Source organism: Trichechus manatus, unplaced genomic scaffold, assembly GCF_000243295.1.
Source record: "Trichechus manatus latirostris isolate Lorelei unplaced genomic scaffold, TriManLat1.0 scaffold00043, whole genome shotgun sequence".
Lineage (NCBI taxonomy): Eukaryota > Metazoa > Chordata > Mammalia > Sirenia > Trichechidae > Trichechus > Trichechus manatus.
The window spans coordinates 10,498,653-10,519,504 of NW_004443979.1; the positions used below are offsets into that span (position 1 = coordinate 10,498,653).

The 20,852-nt window shown below is 34.3% G+C and overlaps 1 protein-coding gene across 4 annotated transcripts in view; it reads right to left on the reverse strand.

The window, feature by feature from the left end:
- Positions 1-894: 894 nt before the first annotated feature.
- The window catches only part of SCFD1 (sec1 family domain containing 1), a 114,771-nt gene continuing 94,813 nt past the window's right edge, over positions 895-20,852 (reverse strand). The window contains exons 20-25 of one of the 4 annotated variants that reach the window (XM_004376537.3): positions 14,522-14,575; positions 11,286-11,338; positions 8,978-9,011; positions 6,255-6,320; positions 4,029-4,097; positions 895-1,106 (exon numbers count right to left, since the gene is read on the reverse strand). In XM_004376537.3, the coding sequence (XP_004376594.1) occupies positions 1,083-1,106; positions 4,029-4,097; positions 6,255-6,320; positions 8,978-9,011; positions 11,286-11,338; positions 14,522-14,575 (300 nt within the window). In that variant the 3' untranslated portion in view covers positions 895-1,082. Of the gene's footprint in view, positions 1,107-4,028; positions 4,098-6,254; positions 6,321-8,977; positions 9,012-11,285; positions 11,339-14,521; positions 14,576-15,132; positions 15,273-20,852 lie in introns of those variants that run through there. The other 3 variants (XR_002824120.1, XR_002824121.1, XM_023731497.1) reach the window with 3 other exon arrangements.

Consider the following 20,852-nt stretch of genomic DNA (forward strand, 5'->3'; position numbering starts at 1 on the left):
AGGGAGGTAAATGGGAGAGAGGTTTTTCCCTAAGGGGGGTGTTTTTGATCTGTGTGGTAAGCTGTACGCAAGTACTTATCATCTTTCATCAAGGACTGCTTCTCACTGGTTCCGCATGGCCGAGTGGACTCTCAGTGTCTGTGTCTCTCCCAGTGCGGAATACGTCGCCAGAGCACCGATGCTTTCCTGCCTCACTGCTCACCCATGAGCTGATCAGTCCTGAAGGGCTCAGGCTCTCGCCAGGTCAGGTCTGGGAACTTCTCGCTGCTTCCGAACTCTCTCTCCCTCCGTCTGCCACTCAGTCCAGTTCCGCAACTCTGCCTTTGATGTTCAGGGCTCCCAGATTGCCATATATAATCGAATCACTTGGTTTTTCAGGTCTTTATTGTAAGAGGCTCCACTGGAAGTGTCTAACTACTCTGCCATCTTGGCCCCACCTCCCGCTTTTACCTATTTTTACATCTTTATGGTATAAATGCTTTGTATTTGCCTATCCCAGATCTTGCTAGTGTTTGACTGTAATCATTGTATAAAGGAGGGATTTTATGTGATAAAATGTATATAGGTATGCCAGGGGAAGGAGAGACATTAACATGGCTCTAAAATCTCCCCTTAAAATCTAGAGGAACCTGGGAAATCAACCAACAATGGGGAGGTAGTTAGGTAGTTACTGATTAAAATGCATACAAGTAGGTGATCTGTAAACCAGTCAAGTCACAAGTAGGTGATCTGTAAACCAGTCAAGTCACATATGTATAGTCTATTCTTAAACTTTCACCAGTTTCAATCATAACCTATTAATATATTGCTATTCTAACATTACATTCAGGTAGAAATTTCCTTCTTTCCAAAGTACTTTCTTACCCAGTTGTCAAACATAACGAGATAAAATGTACAATTTTAAAAATTTATTTCTGAAATGCTTTATTCTTTTAATCAGTACACATTATAGAATTTCCTTAAAAATTATCAAATAACTAAGTTTCACTGTTAGGACACTGTTACAGAGAAGGAAACATCTGGCTCTTTTTACATTTATCCAAGTTCCAAGTAGACTATTCTCAGATTAAGGTTCTTCTGTGTTATTTCTGTCCAAGTTGGGACAACTAAGACAAAACAAACACAAAAATCATTCATATAACTTTTCTTTTTTTAATTCAAAAAATCAGTTTATACACTCAAACACTGTAAACATGTTCATCATGGTAGAATTTAGGTATCCTATTCTATTTACTGCTTTCCTAAAATAATAATAAATTTTAACTAACAATCATATTTACTGCTTTCCTAAAATAATAATAAATTTTAACTAACAATCACCACTAGCTCAAATGTTTAACATTCGTAGGTATTTTGAAACTGAATAGTAATAAACATTGCGATAGCAAAGAAATGTGTAAACATCACAGGTGAAAGATACTAAGTCATGAAAACAAAAACCTTGGGAATAAGGTTAAAAAGCACAAAGACTGGAAGGAAAGATGTAAAACTGTCTGTAGATGATATAATTGTTTATGCAGTAAATCTTAAGGAATCTACAAAACTACTAGAATTAATAATTTAGCTAGGTAGCAAAATATAAGATTAATATACAAAAATCAATAGTTTTCTTATACCTAAGTAGCAAACTGAAAAATGAAATTAAAAACATTTTTATAATTATGTCAAAATCATAAAATGCTTCAGAATAAAATATTAAAGTACAAGACCTCTACACTGAAAACTACTATCAAGGATTTTGAAAGGTCTGAGATTTTACCCTACTTGCTGCAGTTTCATGGGTGCTGACGTAGGCCAAGAAACTCCTGGGTCAGGGACAAAGGGCTTTTTTACACACAACAATGGCAGTAGCACCAGGTCCATGAGCCCCAGTTCCCACAGGGCAATGTGAAGAAGGCCAGGTGTTACTTGCACACATAGTAGGATAAATTACAGGAAAAAAATCCTGAGGTTAGAGAACTCAAATTTTATATAATAGGCAGTAAGCCTGTCTAATCACTCCCTTTTGCTCTCTTTCTTCTAAGGCTGCTTGCTATGTAAACATTATCAGAAAGATAGTCTAGAATAAAGGCAGTCAGTGCCTCTGCTTGTAAGATGTGGAGAAACACAAGATTATGGAAAATTGTCTCCCAACAAATACAAAACACTATTGAGAGAAATTAAAGATCTAAATAAGTGAAGATATATATACCATGTTCATGTTAAGATTTCAGTTTTCCCCAAATTGAGCTATATATACATTTCATGCAATCTCAACATTAATCTCACTAGACTTTTTTTGGGTAAAAATTGGCAAGAGGATTCTAAAATTTCTATGGAAGTATAAAGGACCTACATACTACACTGATTCAGTACAGTAGTCCCTAACCACATATGGCCATCTAACCTTAAAATGAAATGAAACTAAAAATTCAGTGCTTCAGTCACACAGTCATGTTTCAAGTGCTGAAAATCCATATGTGGTTAAATAGCTACTGTATTGAACAGTGTAGACATAGAACATTTCCATCATCACACAAAGTTGTATTAAACAATGCTAACCTAGAACAGCCAAATGCATCTTGACAAAGTTGAAGAACTTATGCCACCTGACTTCAAGACTTACACTGTCTTAATTACTGTAGCTTTATAGTGGCACTGGCAAAAGGACTGACAAATCAATGGAACATAAGAGAACATTCTGAAATAGATTCATACTTAATATTGTAATTTGGTTTTCAACATCATCACCACAGCCATCCAGTGGGGAATAGAAAGTCTCTTAAATTAATGGTGCCAGAATATAGGATATCTGGATATTCATAAGAAAAGCAAATGAACCTTGACTTCTATTTCAGACGATACTAAAAAATCAGCTGGATATCAGACCTAAACATAAAAGCTGAAGCAACAAAGGTTTTTAGAAGACAACTACTTATCAAAAGACATCATTAAAAAATAAATAGGTAAGCCACAGACTTGTAGAAAATTTCTGCAAAACATGTATCTGGCAAAACTCAGGGAATGTAAACTTAAGATCTATGTACCTCATTGCTGTAAAGTTTACCTCCGAGAAAAACCCTGAACAAATAATGAACTCTAGGTAATGATACTCATACTGAAATATTAAGGGATACTGATGTCTATGATTTACTTTGAAATTAATAAAGTAAGCTGGATTGATGGATAGGTTGAAGGATGGATAGATAAAAAGGTATCTTATATAGCAAGTACAGTTAAATGTTAACGGGGTATATAGATGTGCACTGAAAATTCTCTTCAACTTTTCTGTATATTTGAAATTGTAAAATGTTGAGGGGAAAAGCAAATAAAAATCATTCCAATAAAAACGTAACACATAGTATCAGGATAGAATGCAGCATTCCTTCAAAAAAGGATCTAAATCAGCTACAAATTAAGTACAAATATCACTGGGCCACCAAATTACAAGGTCAAAAATACAAGAGTCATGTAATGGGTGTAAGGAAGTGGTGTGAGAAAACCAATGCTCCCAACAGTTGCTAAAAATGAGTACAGACTGCAGTTGTGATTTTTATGGCAGCCAAGGCAAAGGTGAGTGGGCATTACTGGTCAGGCTACTTAGCATACCAGTTAGTCAAACCTTAAGAAAGTGAAGGTCAATATAATTATTGAGAACATTAGTGGAACAAAACTAAAAAAGTCTATAGACTCTTTGTACACTTTAGCTGCTGCTCTCATTAACTTTCAAGGTAAATGTAATACTACACTGTTACCAACTGAACACCTACAATCCTAAGAAAGTTACTTAAAAACTTCCCAGCCCCAATTTGTGATGTGTGTGGAGAAGTTACACATGTAGACAGAAGATAAGGAAATGCTGAATTGAATTTTATGTAATAGAGTAAAATACTTCAATTTTAAGTTTTCTGAATTTACCTTTTCCTAAAGGTTTAAGGATAATGGAAATGATGTTATTTATAAGAGTTTTCTTTATAGTTGTACAGTAAAAATATCAACAGCAACTTGGAGTACATTAATAGAAACAAACTAAAAAAGGTACACTTTACCTGTTTTATGAACTGTGTAGCATTAAAAAGCTCACTGCAGCCATATAAAATGTGTTTGCCTTGTTTCCCCTGTAAAAATCAGAGGCAGAATTCATATACAAGTAAGTAATAAGTAATATTTTCAATATTCCCAAGAAGGGGGACTACACATAATGGGCAATTTGTTATTCTTAATGTTTTGGGGGGTGGGGGTGGGTATTGGATTTCAGTGTACATGTGTCTATCCTAAAACTGCATGTGATACAATAAATGATGACATGGGCATAGTTTTTTTTTTTTAAACAAAATCTATGTATTATGGCACACTGCTGATGCTATTTCCTATTACACTAAAAATATAATGAATCTGATGACTGCCACATTTTACAGGAACAACTTTCTACAAAATCTTAGATCAACATTTTTCTGATGTAGGATCTGTACAATTTGAAGAAAACATTCTTAAGAGATTAGTTAGGCTGAAAGTAGGATATACTACAAGTAGCACGGATTGTGACTTCAGTCTCACCTGTTCAACGGAGCACAGTATTAACATGTTAAGATATCCCATTCCATTTTGTAACTCTTTATGAATTTTATTCCTGATTTTGAGAGAATGCTGGAGCCCCATACAACAGTCAAAACTTCTCTACTGGAGAATTTTGGTAAGTCCTTAATGTTGAAGTTCTTACATGGATTGTGAACTTGAGTGTATATTCGTAAGATTTCTTTTATAGTATAGAAATATTTATTTCATAACAAAGCCAGTAATTTGATAATTCATCAAGGAACAAAAGAATGATGGCTTTTAACATAAGTGAAGGACACTTCTCTGTGAGACAGGAGCTGAATAAACATCACTGGCTGAATAAATGTCCTTGCTGGCCATCTCTTTGAGAACAAATGAAACAATAGCCATGCCTCATTCACATTTTTAAAAAAATAAGCAATTACACAGGGTCAGATAATTAGGATTCTTGACATTCCACAGGATACAGTCACCTAAGGCATCAGTAAAGGTAGAAGTTATACTAAAGAAGGAGAAAGACAGCAAAGAAAAACATCAGAGGGTGCAGCTCCAAGTTTCCTATCTCAGTCACACAGCACATGCTTCATCTTCTGATCCTGAATCATGAAGATATATACAGGACACCATGGTCTCAGGGAAGCCTAGTTATCCAAGGAGGGATCTTTTATATCCCTCTGGTCACAGAGCCAAAACCGGCTCCATGACCAAGTTCTACAGCAGAAACCAAGAGAACAAAACAGAAACCAGGTGCAAACTACATTTTCTATAAACAACACTGACAAACTAGTGCAGGTTGCTCCCTGCTATACCATGGCCTCTAACTTTATTAAAGCCTTATGTGAGTATACCTTCTTCAGTCTCAGAAGTCCTTTAAAGTATCTGACTCTCTTGTAACTGCTGCAGTTCATTTACCTTCCAAGTAGAGTACTTTAAACATAATTCAGCTGTTTTGATGATCCAAGATCATTAATTTCAGTGAGGTTTATGGAAACTATTAAGTACCAGGTGACTGCCCCTACATTTTTATGGTGTATCATTAAAATATTAAAATAGTAGTTGTAATTAAATTTTGAATGACATAAAGAATGCCCATTAATGTTAAGTGGAAAAATAAAGGTTACAAAACGTCATTCTAACAAAAGCTAATTCTGTTGGCCCTATATTTTAAATGACATCTTTGCTCTTCAAGCTATACTTCTTCTTTCACTATCAGTTTACTTAGTTGTTATTCCCGTCAGCTTTGAATAGCACCCCATGTTTAATATGCTACACCTCTAATGCTTCCATTTTCTGAAAAGACATTCCAAGTTTGCTAGAAGTATGCTGTTGCTTTAAGTCAACAGGATAGGAATAAAGTATATATTATTCAGGTAAATCAGTTCCATAAATCATTTCACCATAGAGACTTTTTTTGGAACAGAGCTTACCTAAAGTCTCTAAATGTTTGAACTAAAAGCTAGATAACTGCAAAGTACAGTCCAATAAATATTATTTTCTAGATAACATGCAATTTTAGGCCAGAAATGACTGATCGGAATAGGAAACCAATGAACATATGGACATTTCACTAGATGCAGGGTTTTTTTTAACTGCCTCTTAGAAAAACGGTTGCTCATGTATAAGAACTAGGATAGCCACCAGAGAATACTAGTATTCTAAAGACACAGAACAACTGTGACACCATCGCATGATAGAAGAATAAAAAGGCCCAAATATACCTTTATGTAGTCAACAAGATTTTGATATTCAATGTAGTTGCCTCCTCCCACCACAAAAACAATTGCCTAAAAATGCAAACAGGGAGGAAAAAAAAGGTAAGTTGAATCAGATAGTTAAATTTAAACAGTACTTTTACCTTTCATACAGGGTCGCTATGAGTCAGAATCGACTCGACAGCAATGGGTTTGGTTCTTTTGGTTACCTTTTAAGCAACATGGTTTTTAGTCTTGGAGCCTGTTCTACATTTCGGGTAATAAAATACTAGCTAGTAAAAGGTGCCTGGTGTTAACTTCAATTAAGAAATGTTTCCAAAAGAAGTCTATAAATTTTTAATTTCTAATGTCTACCAAGTGGTAAATGGATCCCTGGTGGCACAGTGGTTAAAACTCACGGCTGCTAACCAAAAGGTTGGCGGTTCGAGCCCACCAGCCACTCTGTGGGAGTTAAGATGTGTGGCAGTCTGCTTCCATAAAGATTTACAGCCTTGAAAATCCTATGGGGCAGTTCTACTCTATCCTATAGCATCGCTATGAGTCAAAATGGACTCAGTGGCAGAAGGTTTGGTTTTTGGTAATGAGTTGTAAACAGTAATTACATTCTTTAAGTAATAGCAAATAAATCCAAAGGGTTTTCTCCAAAGGGCATTTCTGATTTAAGGTTATTTTGTGGGCAGAAAAAATAGAAACCCAGCATTTATATAATTTCCAACGTATGTTATTTACTGTATTAATTTTTACTGAGAAACTTCTTTGCATTTCAAATGAAAACATAAGTCATGATAAGTTCACAGATACTTGGAATTCAATTTTATAAAGAGGTCTTACATATACGAAACTCTTCCATTATATGGATATACCACATTTTCTTTACACATTTGTCAGTTGAGGGGCATTTGGGTTGTTTCCACCTTTTGGCTATTATGAATAATACTGTTATAAAAATTCATAAATAAGAGTTTGTGGGCATATGTCTTCATTACTCTTAGGTATATACCTAAGTGGAATTGCTGGGTCATATGGTAAACTCTTTTCCACATCAGCTGCACCATTTTACATTACCACCAGCATTGTATGAGGGCTCTGATTTCTCCACATACTTGCTAACACTTGTTATCTTACTTTCTGCCTATAGTTATCCTAGTGTTGTTAATGAGTCTTCCTCCAATCTGGCATTAGGACTGGAGGAAGACTCATAACACTTTGAGATATACAGATGATACAACTTTGCTTGCTGAAAGTGAAAAGGACTTGAAGCACTTACTGATGAAGATCAAAGACTACAGCCTTCAGTATGGATTATACCTCAACATAAAGAAAACAGAAATCTTCACAACTGAACCAATAAGCAGCATCATGATAAAGGGAGAAAATACTGAAGTTGTGAAGGATTACATTTTACTTGGATCCACAATCAATGCCCATGGAAGCAGCAGTCAAGAAATCAAAGGACATATATTGCATTGGGCAGATCTGCTGCAAAAGACCTCTTTCAAGTGTTAAAAAGATGTCACTTTGAGGACTAAGGTACATCTGACCTAAGCCACGGTATCTTCAATCACCTCATATGCGTGCAAAAGCTAGACTATGAATAAGGAAGACCGAAGAACTGATGCAGCTGAATTATGATGTTGGTGAAGAATACTGAATATACCATGGACTGCCAGAAGAACAAGCAAATCTGTCTTGGAAGAAGTACAGCTAGAATGCTCCTTAGAAGCAAGGATGGCGAGACTTCACCTTACGCACTTTGGACATGTTACCGGGAGTGACCAGGCCCTAGAGAAGGACATCATGCTTGGTAAGGTAGAGGGTCAGCGAAAAAGAGGAAGACCCTCAACGAGATGGACTGACACGATGGCCACAACAGTAGACTCAAACATAGCCATGACTGTGAGGATGGTGCAGGACCGGCAGTGTTTCATTCTGTTGTACATAGGGTCACTGTGAGTCGGAACTGACTGAACGGCACCTAACAACATCCTAGTATGTGTGAAGCCAGTATCTCATTATGGTTTTGATTTGCATATCCTTGATGACAAATGATGTCGAATATCTTTTTATGTGTTTATTGGCCATCTGTATATCTTCCTTGGAGAAATGTCTATTTAAATCTTTTGCCCATTTTTAAATTGGGTTGCAAGAGCTCTTTATAAATTCTAGGTTTAAGTCCCTTATCAGATAGATGGATGATTTGCAATATTTTATCCCATTTTTGGGTTGTCTTTTGAATCTCCTGATAGTGTCTTTTGATACACAGAAGTTTTAAATTTTGATGAACTCCAATTTATTTTTTTCTTTTTTACTTATACTTTTGGTGTCTGACCTAAGAAACCACTGAAAATTCAAAGTTATGAAGATATATATCTATGTTTTCTTCTAAGGGTTTTATAGTTTTAGCTCTTACATTTAGGTCTTTGATACATGCTGAGTTAATTTTTGTATATGATGTAAGATAGGAGTCCAACTTCATTCTTGTGTTAGTTATCAGCTTAAAATATTCTAAGCATAAGTAATTTTATAAATCAGGAAAATACAGTTGCTTAGAATAATTTCTTTAAAAAGAATCTTGGATGCATTCAAGATTTATCAAGAATCTTGATAAATTCAATATTACCAAACACTAATTATAAGAAAACCATGTTTACGTAAAAATAGTCCTAAAGACTGCTTGGTCATCTTTTCTTCTTTCCTTTCTAGGGACATAATTTTCAGATGGCACTTACCTCTTGGAATGGATTTTTGTTCCTTGGCACTGAGCTGTAACAAAGAAAAAACGCACTGAAAATTTCACCCATGACTTTTCTTATGGATAAAACACGTATGGGAAATACATACACATACACGTGTATCAGATAGGTATTTACAATTCTGCCTCCTTCACCTCCTTAGGAGGATGGGTCCTTTTGTTTTGCTGAGCAAGGCAGTGAATTGGATGCAGAAGAAGCTGCAAGAGTTAGATGTTTTAGTGTCTAAAAGGGAATGGAATTACCTATTGACTTTAAAATATATATATAAAAATTCTAGGAGAAGACAGAAGGAAAAGGAAAGATAGATCAGCAGCTCCCATTAGAAGTAGAACTCTGGGTACAGATGAGTTGATTAAGTATAACACATGTATGGAAAGGATAACAATAACTTAGGAACGAAGGGAGAAACTGGAAGAGGGATTTGCATTTCGCTGTGGCTTGTTTTTAATTATACATCTATATCTATCATTATATATTAATATTATGTTATATATAATAAAAATAAAATAAATGTAATTTTATATATACTTAAAAAATACCTTCTTGGCATCGAAGATATCTTTCCAATAAAGGTATTTTTCAAAGCTTTTGCAAGTCAGATTTATATTTATTTTGAGTGCTAAGACAGGCTGTACACTGTGACTTACAAGGACAACTTAAAAATTACTTGTGAGGAAAAATCTGAAAATCTCAAGCAACAGGAGAGAGCTATTATAACCTCCCTTAATTATTCATAGGCTGATTACATAGTTCTATCACCTTTCCCTCATTTCTATGGCCTGTCTGCTTATTTTGTATAAAAGGCTTTAGATGCCCATCTGACTGGAATACCTAATTGGTGTTTAACTCTCCTCTAGAATGCTTTAAGTTCCTTTAAAAGTAGACATGGGATGAGGAGAGGTGAGACTTAAATAGTACAGTATTCCTAGTTATTAATAACTGAGATTTAATTGTGATGGAATAGCTCAGGAGAAGGCTGAGTCTGTTAAAAATGAAACATCTGTCTGTTATCAATACTAATATTCCTCATTATCATGCATAAACTGCATATAGATTAGAAGAGTTTCTAAGTAAGTTACCAAGAAGCAAAATATATCTACTTGTTAGTCATACGTAAATGCAAGGAAGGAAAAAAATGTAAGCTGGAGAATATCAATGTAGGAAAAGATAAGAGTTGTAATATTACATAAGAAGAAAAGAACAGAAGCAAGGAAGAGGAAAACTTAAGAGATTAACTGAAAGCTCGGCTGACATCTATAATTCTTTTTAAATAGCTTTATTGAGATGTAACTCACATACCACAAAATTCACTGTTTTAACAGTGTTGTACTACCATCACCACTGTCTAATTTCAGAGCATTTTTATCACCCCCAAAAGAAACCCTCTATTCATTAGCAGTCACTCTCTATTCCTCCCTTCTATAATTTATTCCTGCCAGTTTCTTGCCAACTGCAGCTGCTATTCCAACTTTGGTAGTATTTCTGGTAAGTTCAGAAAAGAGAATAATCTTGTTATATTATTAAAACAACTTAATAATCAACTGTCTAGTGATTAGATGATCTGTCCTGACTACATACAAAGATGCGAAAGCTTGGGATCGAGCAACGACAAAGTTCTAAAGATTCCAAACGTAAGGTATAAACAGGAAATCAGCTATATCCAAGTTTTAGTGCCATAAACAATCATTCAAGACGTTTTTTGTTTTTCTAATTCCGCCTGTTCTTTATATTTTGTAGACTCTTCTTCCTTATCACTATGAATTAAATCTTGAGAAATAATACGCGTAATAAAGTTAACAAAGAACACCTCATGTTTGTCATTAAATACAGAAATTATTTATAGAACGTTTCATTGCTATAAACTGCTATTTACAGCAATGATTCCCAGGGTCTTGGATCTTATGGACCAGTTAAAACAAAAAACCTGGTCCAACAGAAAGCTGACATCTTTTCGTTTGGTCAATAAGAATATTTGTGTAAAAATACACACATTATCCAAATCACTCTACCTCCCACTTAGTTTGTAATACATTATTTCTCCCATCTATGGGAGATATAACATTTATATTATAGATAAATAAAATCTAAACGTATTTTTGCATTTATGCGCATACTTGGAAGGACAAACACCAAAATGTTAAGTATAATTACCATAGTTTTCTATATAATTTAAATTTTAATAATGAGCAGTCATTGTTTTATACTAAAAACAAATTATTTTCATTGTTAGGTGGGGGGGAGAAACCCATAGCAAATTACATTACATAAGACAAAAGCTGCTTACCTGTCATTGCCCCGTAGCATTTTGGGATCAAAATATCTGTAGTCATCTGTTTCCTATTTAAAAAAAAAAAAAAAAACTTTACCATTGCTATGGAATTTCCTCTTTAGAAACTCACAATTAACCTTACAGTATCTTATTTTAATGAATCTATCAATTTTGTACAATGTATAACCACCACCGCCATTTATTGAGCACTTACTCTGTGCTAGGCATTATTCTAAATGCTTTATGTGGATTAACTCATGTAATCCCAGTAACAGTCCTATGAGGTAGTTCCTATTGTTGTCCCCATTTTTCAGATGGACAATTTGGGGTACATGGAGGTTATGTAACTCCACTAAGGTCACTTAACTAGTAAGGCGGGGGACTGTAGGACTTGAACCCAGGCAGTCTAGTTTCAGCGCCCAAGCTCTTAACCACTATGCTATACTGCTTCTCAAAAACATACCTGTTTTATAAGCCTGAAAAGAGCCAAAGTACGATGTAACAAATATTTTTATTTTTAGAATTTTATATTACCTTTTATCTCCATGATTTCACCAAATATACAGAGGCTCACAATCTTTCCTGTCTAAAACCTTTGGAGTTAGATATATTTTGGAATTTTGAATTAAAAAAAATTTTTAGATAGGTAATATCATGCACATACTGTATATAATGTAACACTCCCAATGGGCAGCACCCCATCATCTAATGCATTAATATTTCTGCATGTAAATATATGACTATTATTAACATAGAGTAGGATAAATAAAAACTATAAAGAGCCTCAACTTGAGTTCAGGTCAGGTTTTGCCACTAAATGTGCTCTAAAAAATCTTTTAGGTCTCAGAGTTTTTTGGATTTCAGAAGTTGTGGATAACATACTATATATGTCTTCTCACTATCTAATCCCAATGGTGGACATTGCTGATCAATCACAGCACTCTCAGTGAACCCAAATTAGTGTCAGAATCCTTCAACACACTGCTGCAGAAAACTGCTACCAGCCATACTGAGAAGGCAAGCTGAAACCATAAAACTTATAACACAGAGAAATGCTGTGGAAGGAATGTGTATGTTGAAATGAACACTAGGTAGGAATACAGGAGTAGTAGGTTTTAGTTCCAATTCTGTTACCAAAAATAGTGTGACTTACGTAAAGTCACTTAACATGTCTCGGTTTCATCTCTTCCACTGTCAAAATGATTTGTTTCTTTAAGCCAGGGCTTTGAACCAGTTTAAACTGGTTCTCTCATGGCCAACAAAGCAAAACTGGAACTGACCTGCATTTTAAAAATCTGGGTGAACTGGAATGATAACCTGAACAGGAAAAATTACAGGTCGAAGTCCTGGAATGGGAGACTCAAAAAAGGCATGCACCTTCAGGAGCCTGATGTGGGAGGTTGGATTACTGGTAGGTTTGTGGAGAGCAAGACACATTCAAAGTGGGGCAGTCTGCCACCATCTTTGAGCAGAGCATGGCAATTTCTGACTCTGCCAGTCAAGAGACTCGGTTACTATGCAGTGTGCACGCTGCCTTTGTTTTCAAAGAGGGAAATTAAGTTTCTAGCAGGGCTTTGACCTGTAACTTTTCTGGGTCTCGTCATCATTCCAGTTCACCATTTTAAAAATTCGGGTCTGTTCTGGTTTCACTTCACTGGTCATGACTGAACCGAGAAGAACTGGTTTGAAGCCCTGCTTTAAGCTCTTCCCTTCTATGAGTCCATGAAGGGTATGGATTTTGCCCTAATCAATACAGGACAGGGATTAAAAATGTGGCCTGTGGTTAAAATCCCAGCTCTGCCATTTAATTAGCTGTGCGCCCTTGGGTAAATTAACTGACCTCATTGTGCCAGTTTCCTCAACCATCAAATACCTTTCTCAGGAAGCTCTAATGAGGATTAAAGAGATACTATGTGGAAATGTTTTGATTAAGTACCTGGCACATAGTTAAGTACTCAGTAAATGTTAGCTATTATCATTATTATTGTTGTTAGTATTCTTCATCTCAATTTCAAAGATTAGAGAGAGTAACAAAATATTCTAAACTTCCTTACCCTGCAGATGTGGTATCACTCTGTCTAAATTTTTGCATTTAATTATATTTTCAACCTTTATTATTGTTAGGGATACTGTATTACTGTTAGGGATACTATCTTCCAGAAGTTTACTGCCTATTATGAAGCACTATTCTCTAGGACATTAGCCACAAACACATACCTCCCTCAGGCTATATTCTAGGAGGTAGTGACAAAATGTAATACTACTACATTGTATATACCACTTTATTTATATCACTTTCGAGATGGAAGAATCCTAATCTTTTTTAGCTTATCATCATAAACAATTTTCCATTCCCCATATAATTATCCTTTTGGGGATATTTTATTACACTATATATTTTCACATGGGCAAATTAAAAAAATTGTTTTTGTTAATTTCCTTTAATGTTGTTATAATCATGTTTTAACAATTACAAAAAATGTCACATTAATCTGAAGATTCTCATTCTCTTTCTTAGCCTGGAATCTTAAGACACACTGCCAAGTCTAAGAGTGATATGATCAACCTAAACTAGGGTTTTGATGTGAGTAGGATCTTGCTGCCTTTCTTGATTTCAGACTCATGTGTCAGTTACCACCCTCTAGTTGCCACAGTAACAGGATAGGCTGTTTTCTGAAACCGATTATAATAATTTTTACATTTCTTTCTTGAATTATAAACAGGTAACTTGGAAACCCACTCTAAGTAAATGCTAACAATATTTACCCATTTGTCCATTCATCTAACAATTTATCTCAATTTACTTTTTTAGTCCAAAAGAATTCAGTGCCATCTGAACATATGCACTTAAAAACGTCACTATGCATTGACTTCCTAATTTAATTTTCATAAAATCAAGTTGGTCTGGTACTTCTGCTTTTTCTACTACATCAACTGATGCTCACTGGTTCTCTTTCATTTACAGAAACTTACTCCTTAGGATATATTTTACATTAAATTATACACATAGGATATTCTATGTTTAATTTAGATGAGAGCTGGCCAGAATGGTTGTAGCAGGTGAGAAAACCAATTCAGTATCAGTGATAATGGCTAAAAATAGGTCCTTGGAGAAAATGGACTCTTTTCCTTCCCTCATATATTCTGCGATGATTATGCTCACAACAAACCAAATCTGAATTTACTGACTCTCATACTAGTCAGTTTTATATGTTCAAGAATTTACAAGTACAATGTTTTAAGTTACTCACAGGGTTTGACTTCATCTCCATGAGGTTGTCTAAAATTCGAGTAACAGGTAAATTCTGTGGAAGAGATTAGTGAGTATTTTGTTAAATACTAGAAGAATAATAAACCGAAGTTCCTCTATTAATAGAAAAACGTAATCATGTTCATTATATTTCCATTTGCGGCTAACATTTTAATCTAATCATAAAATACACATAAGCCATTTTACAGTTAAGTACACTTACTTTTTAATTAAACGTATTCTAATAATAAATATTCTGTGATATAAATCACTTGGCATTACTCGTGATTCCATAAAAAGAAATACAATTCTAAAATATAACTCTCTCTTTAATGTGTATTCAGGTTTTAGTACAAATACATGTTTTGTCTTTTTACTTTGTTTGATGCAAGCTTTTGTTGTGATAAAATAAGCATCCCATTTTTTTTTTCATTTTCTTTCTGCTGTTTGTAAAAGTTTTCTTCAAAAACAGTTATTTTTAAAGTTTGTGAAAATGTATGAGAGATTAAATGACCTAACAGAGTTCATTTCTGGTGTATATTCTTCTAAACCAAAATGATACCTGTGTTCTCTGAAAAATGGGGAAATGGATATATACACAACTTTACTGACCATTTTCATTTTGTCTGTAATAAATCCCAAATTTTCAATAACATACTGTATTGTCTTCTTACAGAACAAATTCCACTCTGAGCATGAAATGTACAGCACTTTGATGTTGGTAGAAAATTGCCTCTTGACTTGTTTACATGCTTTGGAATAGGAAATATTATTGTTACATTTAATCTGATGATTTTTATCATTATTTGAACATACTAACATATGGAATACAGGAAGTTTACAAAGTGACTACCATGCCCATTTATACTACATTCCTACTAGGATGGTATTCTGCCCATTTTTAACTGATATTTTCTTTGTGAACTGTACAGGATGTTCTGAAGAAAACAGTTTTGTATCTTAGAGACTTCTTACAAGAAAGACAACATTAAATCTGATTATTCAAAAAAACTGTAGATAACATTATCATTTTACAAACAGACTGAATGGAATTTCCGTTTTCTTAGGTCATAAAACATTTTATTGTTACTAAAATGGACTATCATTAAGGGAAATGCTGCTTTGCTGAGACAAAAATATGCATTTCTTTTTCTCCAGATCAGTAAGTAAAAACCTTTTGATTCTATCAGGCAAGTAAAATTAAAGCTATTTCACTCTGATATTTGTGCTGGCTGGGAACTTTTTAGTATAAACATGAGCACCAAATGTTCAAGCTGACTGAATGTACTTCCTGTATTCTACTATTTAGAATTAAAAAAAAAAAAAAAAAACTACTATGCAATGATAAAGAACAATGATGAATCCACAAAACATTTCACAACATGGATGACTCTGGAGGGCATTATGCTGAGTGAAATAAGTTAATCACAAAAGGACAAATATTTTATGAGACCACTATTATAAAAACCCAAGAAAAGGTTTACACACAGTAAAAAACAATCTTTGATGGTTATGAGGGAGGGGAAATCACTAACTACAGAGCAGGTAAGTGGTAACTTTGGTGAAGGGAAAGACAATACACAATATAGGGAAGTCAGCACAACTTGACGAAAGCAAAGTCATAGAAGCTTCTTAGACACATCCAGACACCCTGAAGGACTGAGTTACTGGGGCTGAGAGCTGGGGACCATGGTCTCAAAAGACATCTAGGTCAACTGGCATAACATAGTTCATAAAGAAAATGTTCTACTTTGTACTTTGGTGAGTAGCATCTGGGGTCTTAAAAGCTTGTGAGTGGCCATTTAAGATACATCGATTGGTTCTATCCCATCTGGAGCAAATGAGAAGAAAACCAAAGACACAAGGAAAATATTAGTCCAAACAACTAATGGACTACATGAACCACAGCCTCCACCAGCCTGGGCCCAGAAGAACTAGATGGTGCCCAGCTACCACCACCAACCACTCTGACAGGGATCAAAATACAGGGTCCCAGACACAGCAGGAGAAAAATGTAGAACAAAATTCAAATTCACACACACACATACAAAAGACAAGACTTACTGGTCTGAGACTAGAGGAACCCCCAAGACTATGGCCCCCAGACACCATGCTAACTCAGAATTGAAGCCACTCCCAAAGTCCGCCTTTCAGCCAAAGATTAGACAGGCCTATAAAACAAACAATAACACACGTGAGGAGCATTGTTCTTAGTTAAATCAAGTATACGAGGCCAAACGGGCAACACTTGCCCAAAAGCAAAGAGGAGAAGGCAGGAAAACTGGACAAATGAACATGGGGAAGCAGGATGGAAAGGGAAAAGGGGAGAGTGCTGACACATTGCAAGGACTGCTACTAATGTCACAAAACAATCTGTGTATAAATTTTTGAATGAGAAACTAATTTGAGCTGTAAACTTTCACTTGAAGCACAATAAAATTATATATAAAAAAAGCATCTCAAATTTTTACCTTTTGGGTTTTGTTTCAAATAAAATTGAGTTTCTGCATTTAAGAATAAGTCTAAACCATAAATTTCTCTAAAGAATAGAGTGCCAATTTAAATCTGTGAAAATGCTTTTTTCCAAAGGCAGAAAGTACAGTTATATATTTGTTCCAAGTAACACCAACAAAAGATGATGAAGTAATTTGCAACATAATAGGAAGAAATAATTTTAAAAAATTCCAGAGCAAGGGAACACTATAAATTATTTTGTAAGAGTTTAGTAAAATTGTGAGTTGTATATTCATTTCTCTATATTGAATTCTCTGTTTAGCTCCCTGAATTGCACTATCAGATCAATGCAATGGATAGAAATTCAGAAAAAATTTTATGTAATGGTAAAAACCACAGGGTCATATTAATTTTATTATACTTCTGAAAATACTGGAAAATTGAATATTTATGATTCAAACAAATTTCATGTTAAATCTTCATTTAGTATAAAAATGAGATTTTTCTAAGCGGTACAATTAAATTTTACTTTGTATTTCTATAGCTCTTCTATCTACTTCTGAAAGATCATAGCCATTGAAAACCCTATGGAGTGCAGTTCTACTCTGAAAACACATGGGATTGCCATGAGTCAGAAATCGACTAGACAGCAACTGGTTTGGTTTTTGTTTTATATCTGAAGACTAGCCTGCAAGTCAATATAACATGAAAAAAAAAAATTAGTTCTAGCAGAATAGTTCAAATAATTCAAGAGACATGTCCAGAGATAATTCTTTCTTACATTTTGGTTTGGTCTTTACAACCACATAACAGCAAACCAATAATCTACCACTGCTGCACCAATATTCACACACTATCATAGATTAAGGAAGACTTCAAGGAAATACATAATGTTTTTAAAGGCATAAGAAAGAGTACAGGTAGTCCCTGGATTACAAATGAGTCCTGTTCCTAAGTGTTTAAGTCAAATTTGTACATACGTCGAAACAGGTTAGTCAAATGTTTGTCTTAGCATACAGTGTATACTGTACCTTTCTGTGCATAAAAAACATTAAAGAAACACTTCCAGATACACTAAAACATCTTTAACATAATAATACAGTAATTAATGATGATGATGTTTTGATTCAGGTAGCACCCGTTTATTATTATAAACCGTTCAGTCTGTTTGTAAAATGATAATGTTATCTACAGTTTTTCTGAATAATCAGATTTAATGTTGTCTTTCTTGTAAGAAGTCTCTAAGATACAAAACTGTTTTCTTCAGAACATCCTGTACAGTTCACAAAGAAAATATCAGTTAAAAATGGGCAGAATACCATCCTAGTAGGAATGTAGTATAAATGGGCATGGTAGTCACTTTGTAAACTTCCTGTATTCCATATGTTAGTATGTTCAAATAGTGATAAAAATCATCAGATTAAATGTAACAATAGTTTCTCTCTTAAAATTGAGTTAACAACAAATAAATAGCAAGCAGTGGGAATCCATAGATTAAAAGGACTTAAAAGACTATCATCCAATTGCAGCATATGATTTGAACAAGAAAATAGTATAAAAAAAAATAATAATAATAATGGTAATTGTATGCTACAATCAGGAAAACTTAAACACTAACTGGATATTGAGCTATATTAAGGAATTATTTTAGATGTGGTTATGGTTATGTTTTAGGAAGTTATATTTTGGAGATGCATACTAAATTTGTTACTGGGGACTTTACTTTAAAACACCTAGGGTGGAGGGTAGTAGGTGGCAGTGTAGAGAAAATAAGATTTGTCATGAGTTGATAATCATTGAAGCTGGGTGATGATACCTGGGGGGGTTCATTAACATTATTCTCTACTTTTGAATATTTTTGAAAATTTTCATGGTAAAAAGGTATTATAAAAATTAACCACTGTATGTACCTTGAATTTTTAATATAAAAGGCTTTACGAGGGTGGGTTCGTAACTATGGGCTATAAATCAGACGTTCGTAACGCAGGGACTGCCTGTATTTGAAAGAACAACTTAGATATTTCCATCACCAACTAATGCTCTACCTAGCCTCCGTTTTTTGTCTAAATAAAGGCCTGAATTATTTTTAAAAGTGAATCTTATATTGAGAATAACTTACAAACAAGATTAATCAACCTTTTCTCATTGAAAAACCTAAGTTGTGGCAGCTAACATGCTAGCAGAGAGAACAAAACCATACAATTTTCTTTGCTCAACAAATAGTCTGTTACCTTACTCATCTTTAGAAACACAAATTTTGTGCACCTCAAATAAGAGAAAGAAAATTCAATTAAATGAAAAGCCCACTAATTTCGTTTTAAAATTTTTTAATATATTTTTCTTTGTTCTTGTAAATTTCTGTTTTACAAATGTAAATCTACCACTTTATGTTTCAATCTTTAAAGGCTGCAGCAACTTTGCTTTATAATCTGAAATTTATGATCTGAAAGCGTTATTGCTCAGGTTAGTAACTAAATTTTTATTAGTAGAGAGCCATTACAGTTATATGAGAGACAAGCGTTCCATGCACACGAATATCCTAAATTAAGGACTAAAAAAAACAAACCCGTTGCTGTCGAGTTGATTCCGACTCACAGTGACCCTACAGGACGGAGTAGAACTGCCTCACAGGGTTTCCGAGGAGTGGCTGGTGGATTCAAACTGCCAAGCTTTAGGTTAGCAGCCGAGCTTCTTAAACCACTGTGTCACCAGGGCTCCAAATTAAGGACTATTTCTAAAATCTTCAAATTTTGAATATGTAAACTAGAAATTTTACCTGTAGAAAAAAATATTTGGGAAATCTATTTCCAAAAACCCAACTGGTTTTATGATCATAGTTATGTTTTATGATTTTAGCCATGGGAAAAGTTTAGATAAAAACAATGCCTATTTTATCTCTGATGATGTAATTGCTTAAAAACAAAATTGAAATAAAATATGCACAGACACTAAAAAACAGACAATCTAAGAAAAGTCATATGGTCCTATAATCAAAACAGACATTTTTTTCCCTCTAGAATTAGCCACTTGTTGACAGATACTGCCTTCTGTCTACAGTGACTTACTTTTTTACCATCTCCCTTACAGTTTTGTGCTTGGGATGATACTCTGATGCCAAAGGCAGCAGTGGGGCTGGAACAAGAGTTGCTACTATCTTGATTATAAGAGCCATGGAGAATAAAGAGTAGTATGTAGATTTCCTTGAAGGAGATGATTAACTTGAAGTCTGTATTCGCCAAGTAAAGAATAAGGTGAAGTGTGTCGATACTGGAAATACATTGGGGATGAGGAATATATCAATGACAGGAGAGAGTGGAAAGCTGTCAGTGAAGATACGTGAAACAGGGGCAATGAGATGGATCATCTGTTTCCAAAATTTAAAAATTATAAATCAGAGGGGTTCTACAGGGTGAATCTGACACCTGTAACTTACAGATGAAGAACATAAAAATATATAAATATATATATATATAAATATATATATATTTTTCCAAAATTATGTTAATGGCAATACAATCAAAAAAGGAAGATTACCTGGATCCAATAAAACATATGCATATCTATATGATGAAAGAAAGCAGCTACCAAATATAACAAAATTTCAAGAATTTAATACAAAATGAAAATATAGTAATGTGACTATTTCTGCTTCTGCAGGGAAAATTTGTAAACAACAATAAAAAAGAGTGTTTAGTATTTTGGAATGAGTAAGCTGGTCATGACACCAAATGAGGAACTTAATCTTGTAGAGTCACAGGCAGATCTAAAATTATAATGTTAATTTTTATAATACCTTTTTACCATGAAAATTTTCAAAAATATTCAAAAGTAGAGAATAATGTTAATGAACCCCCCCAGGTATCATCACCCAGCTTCAA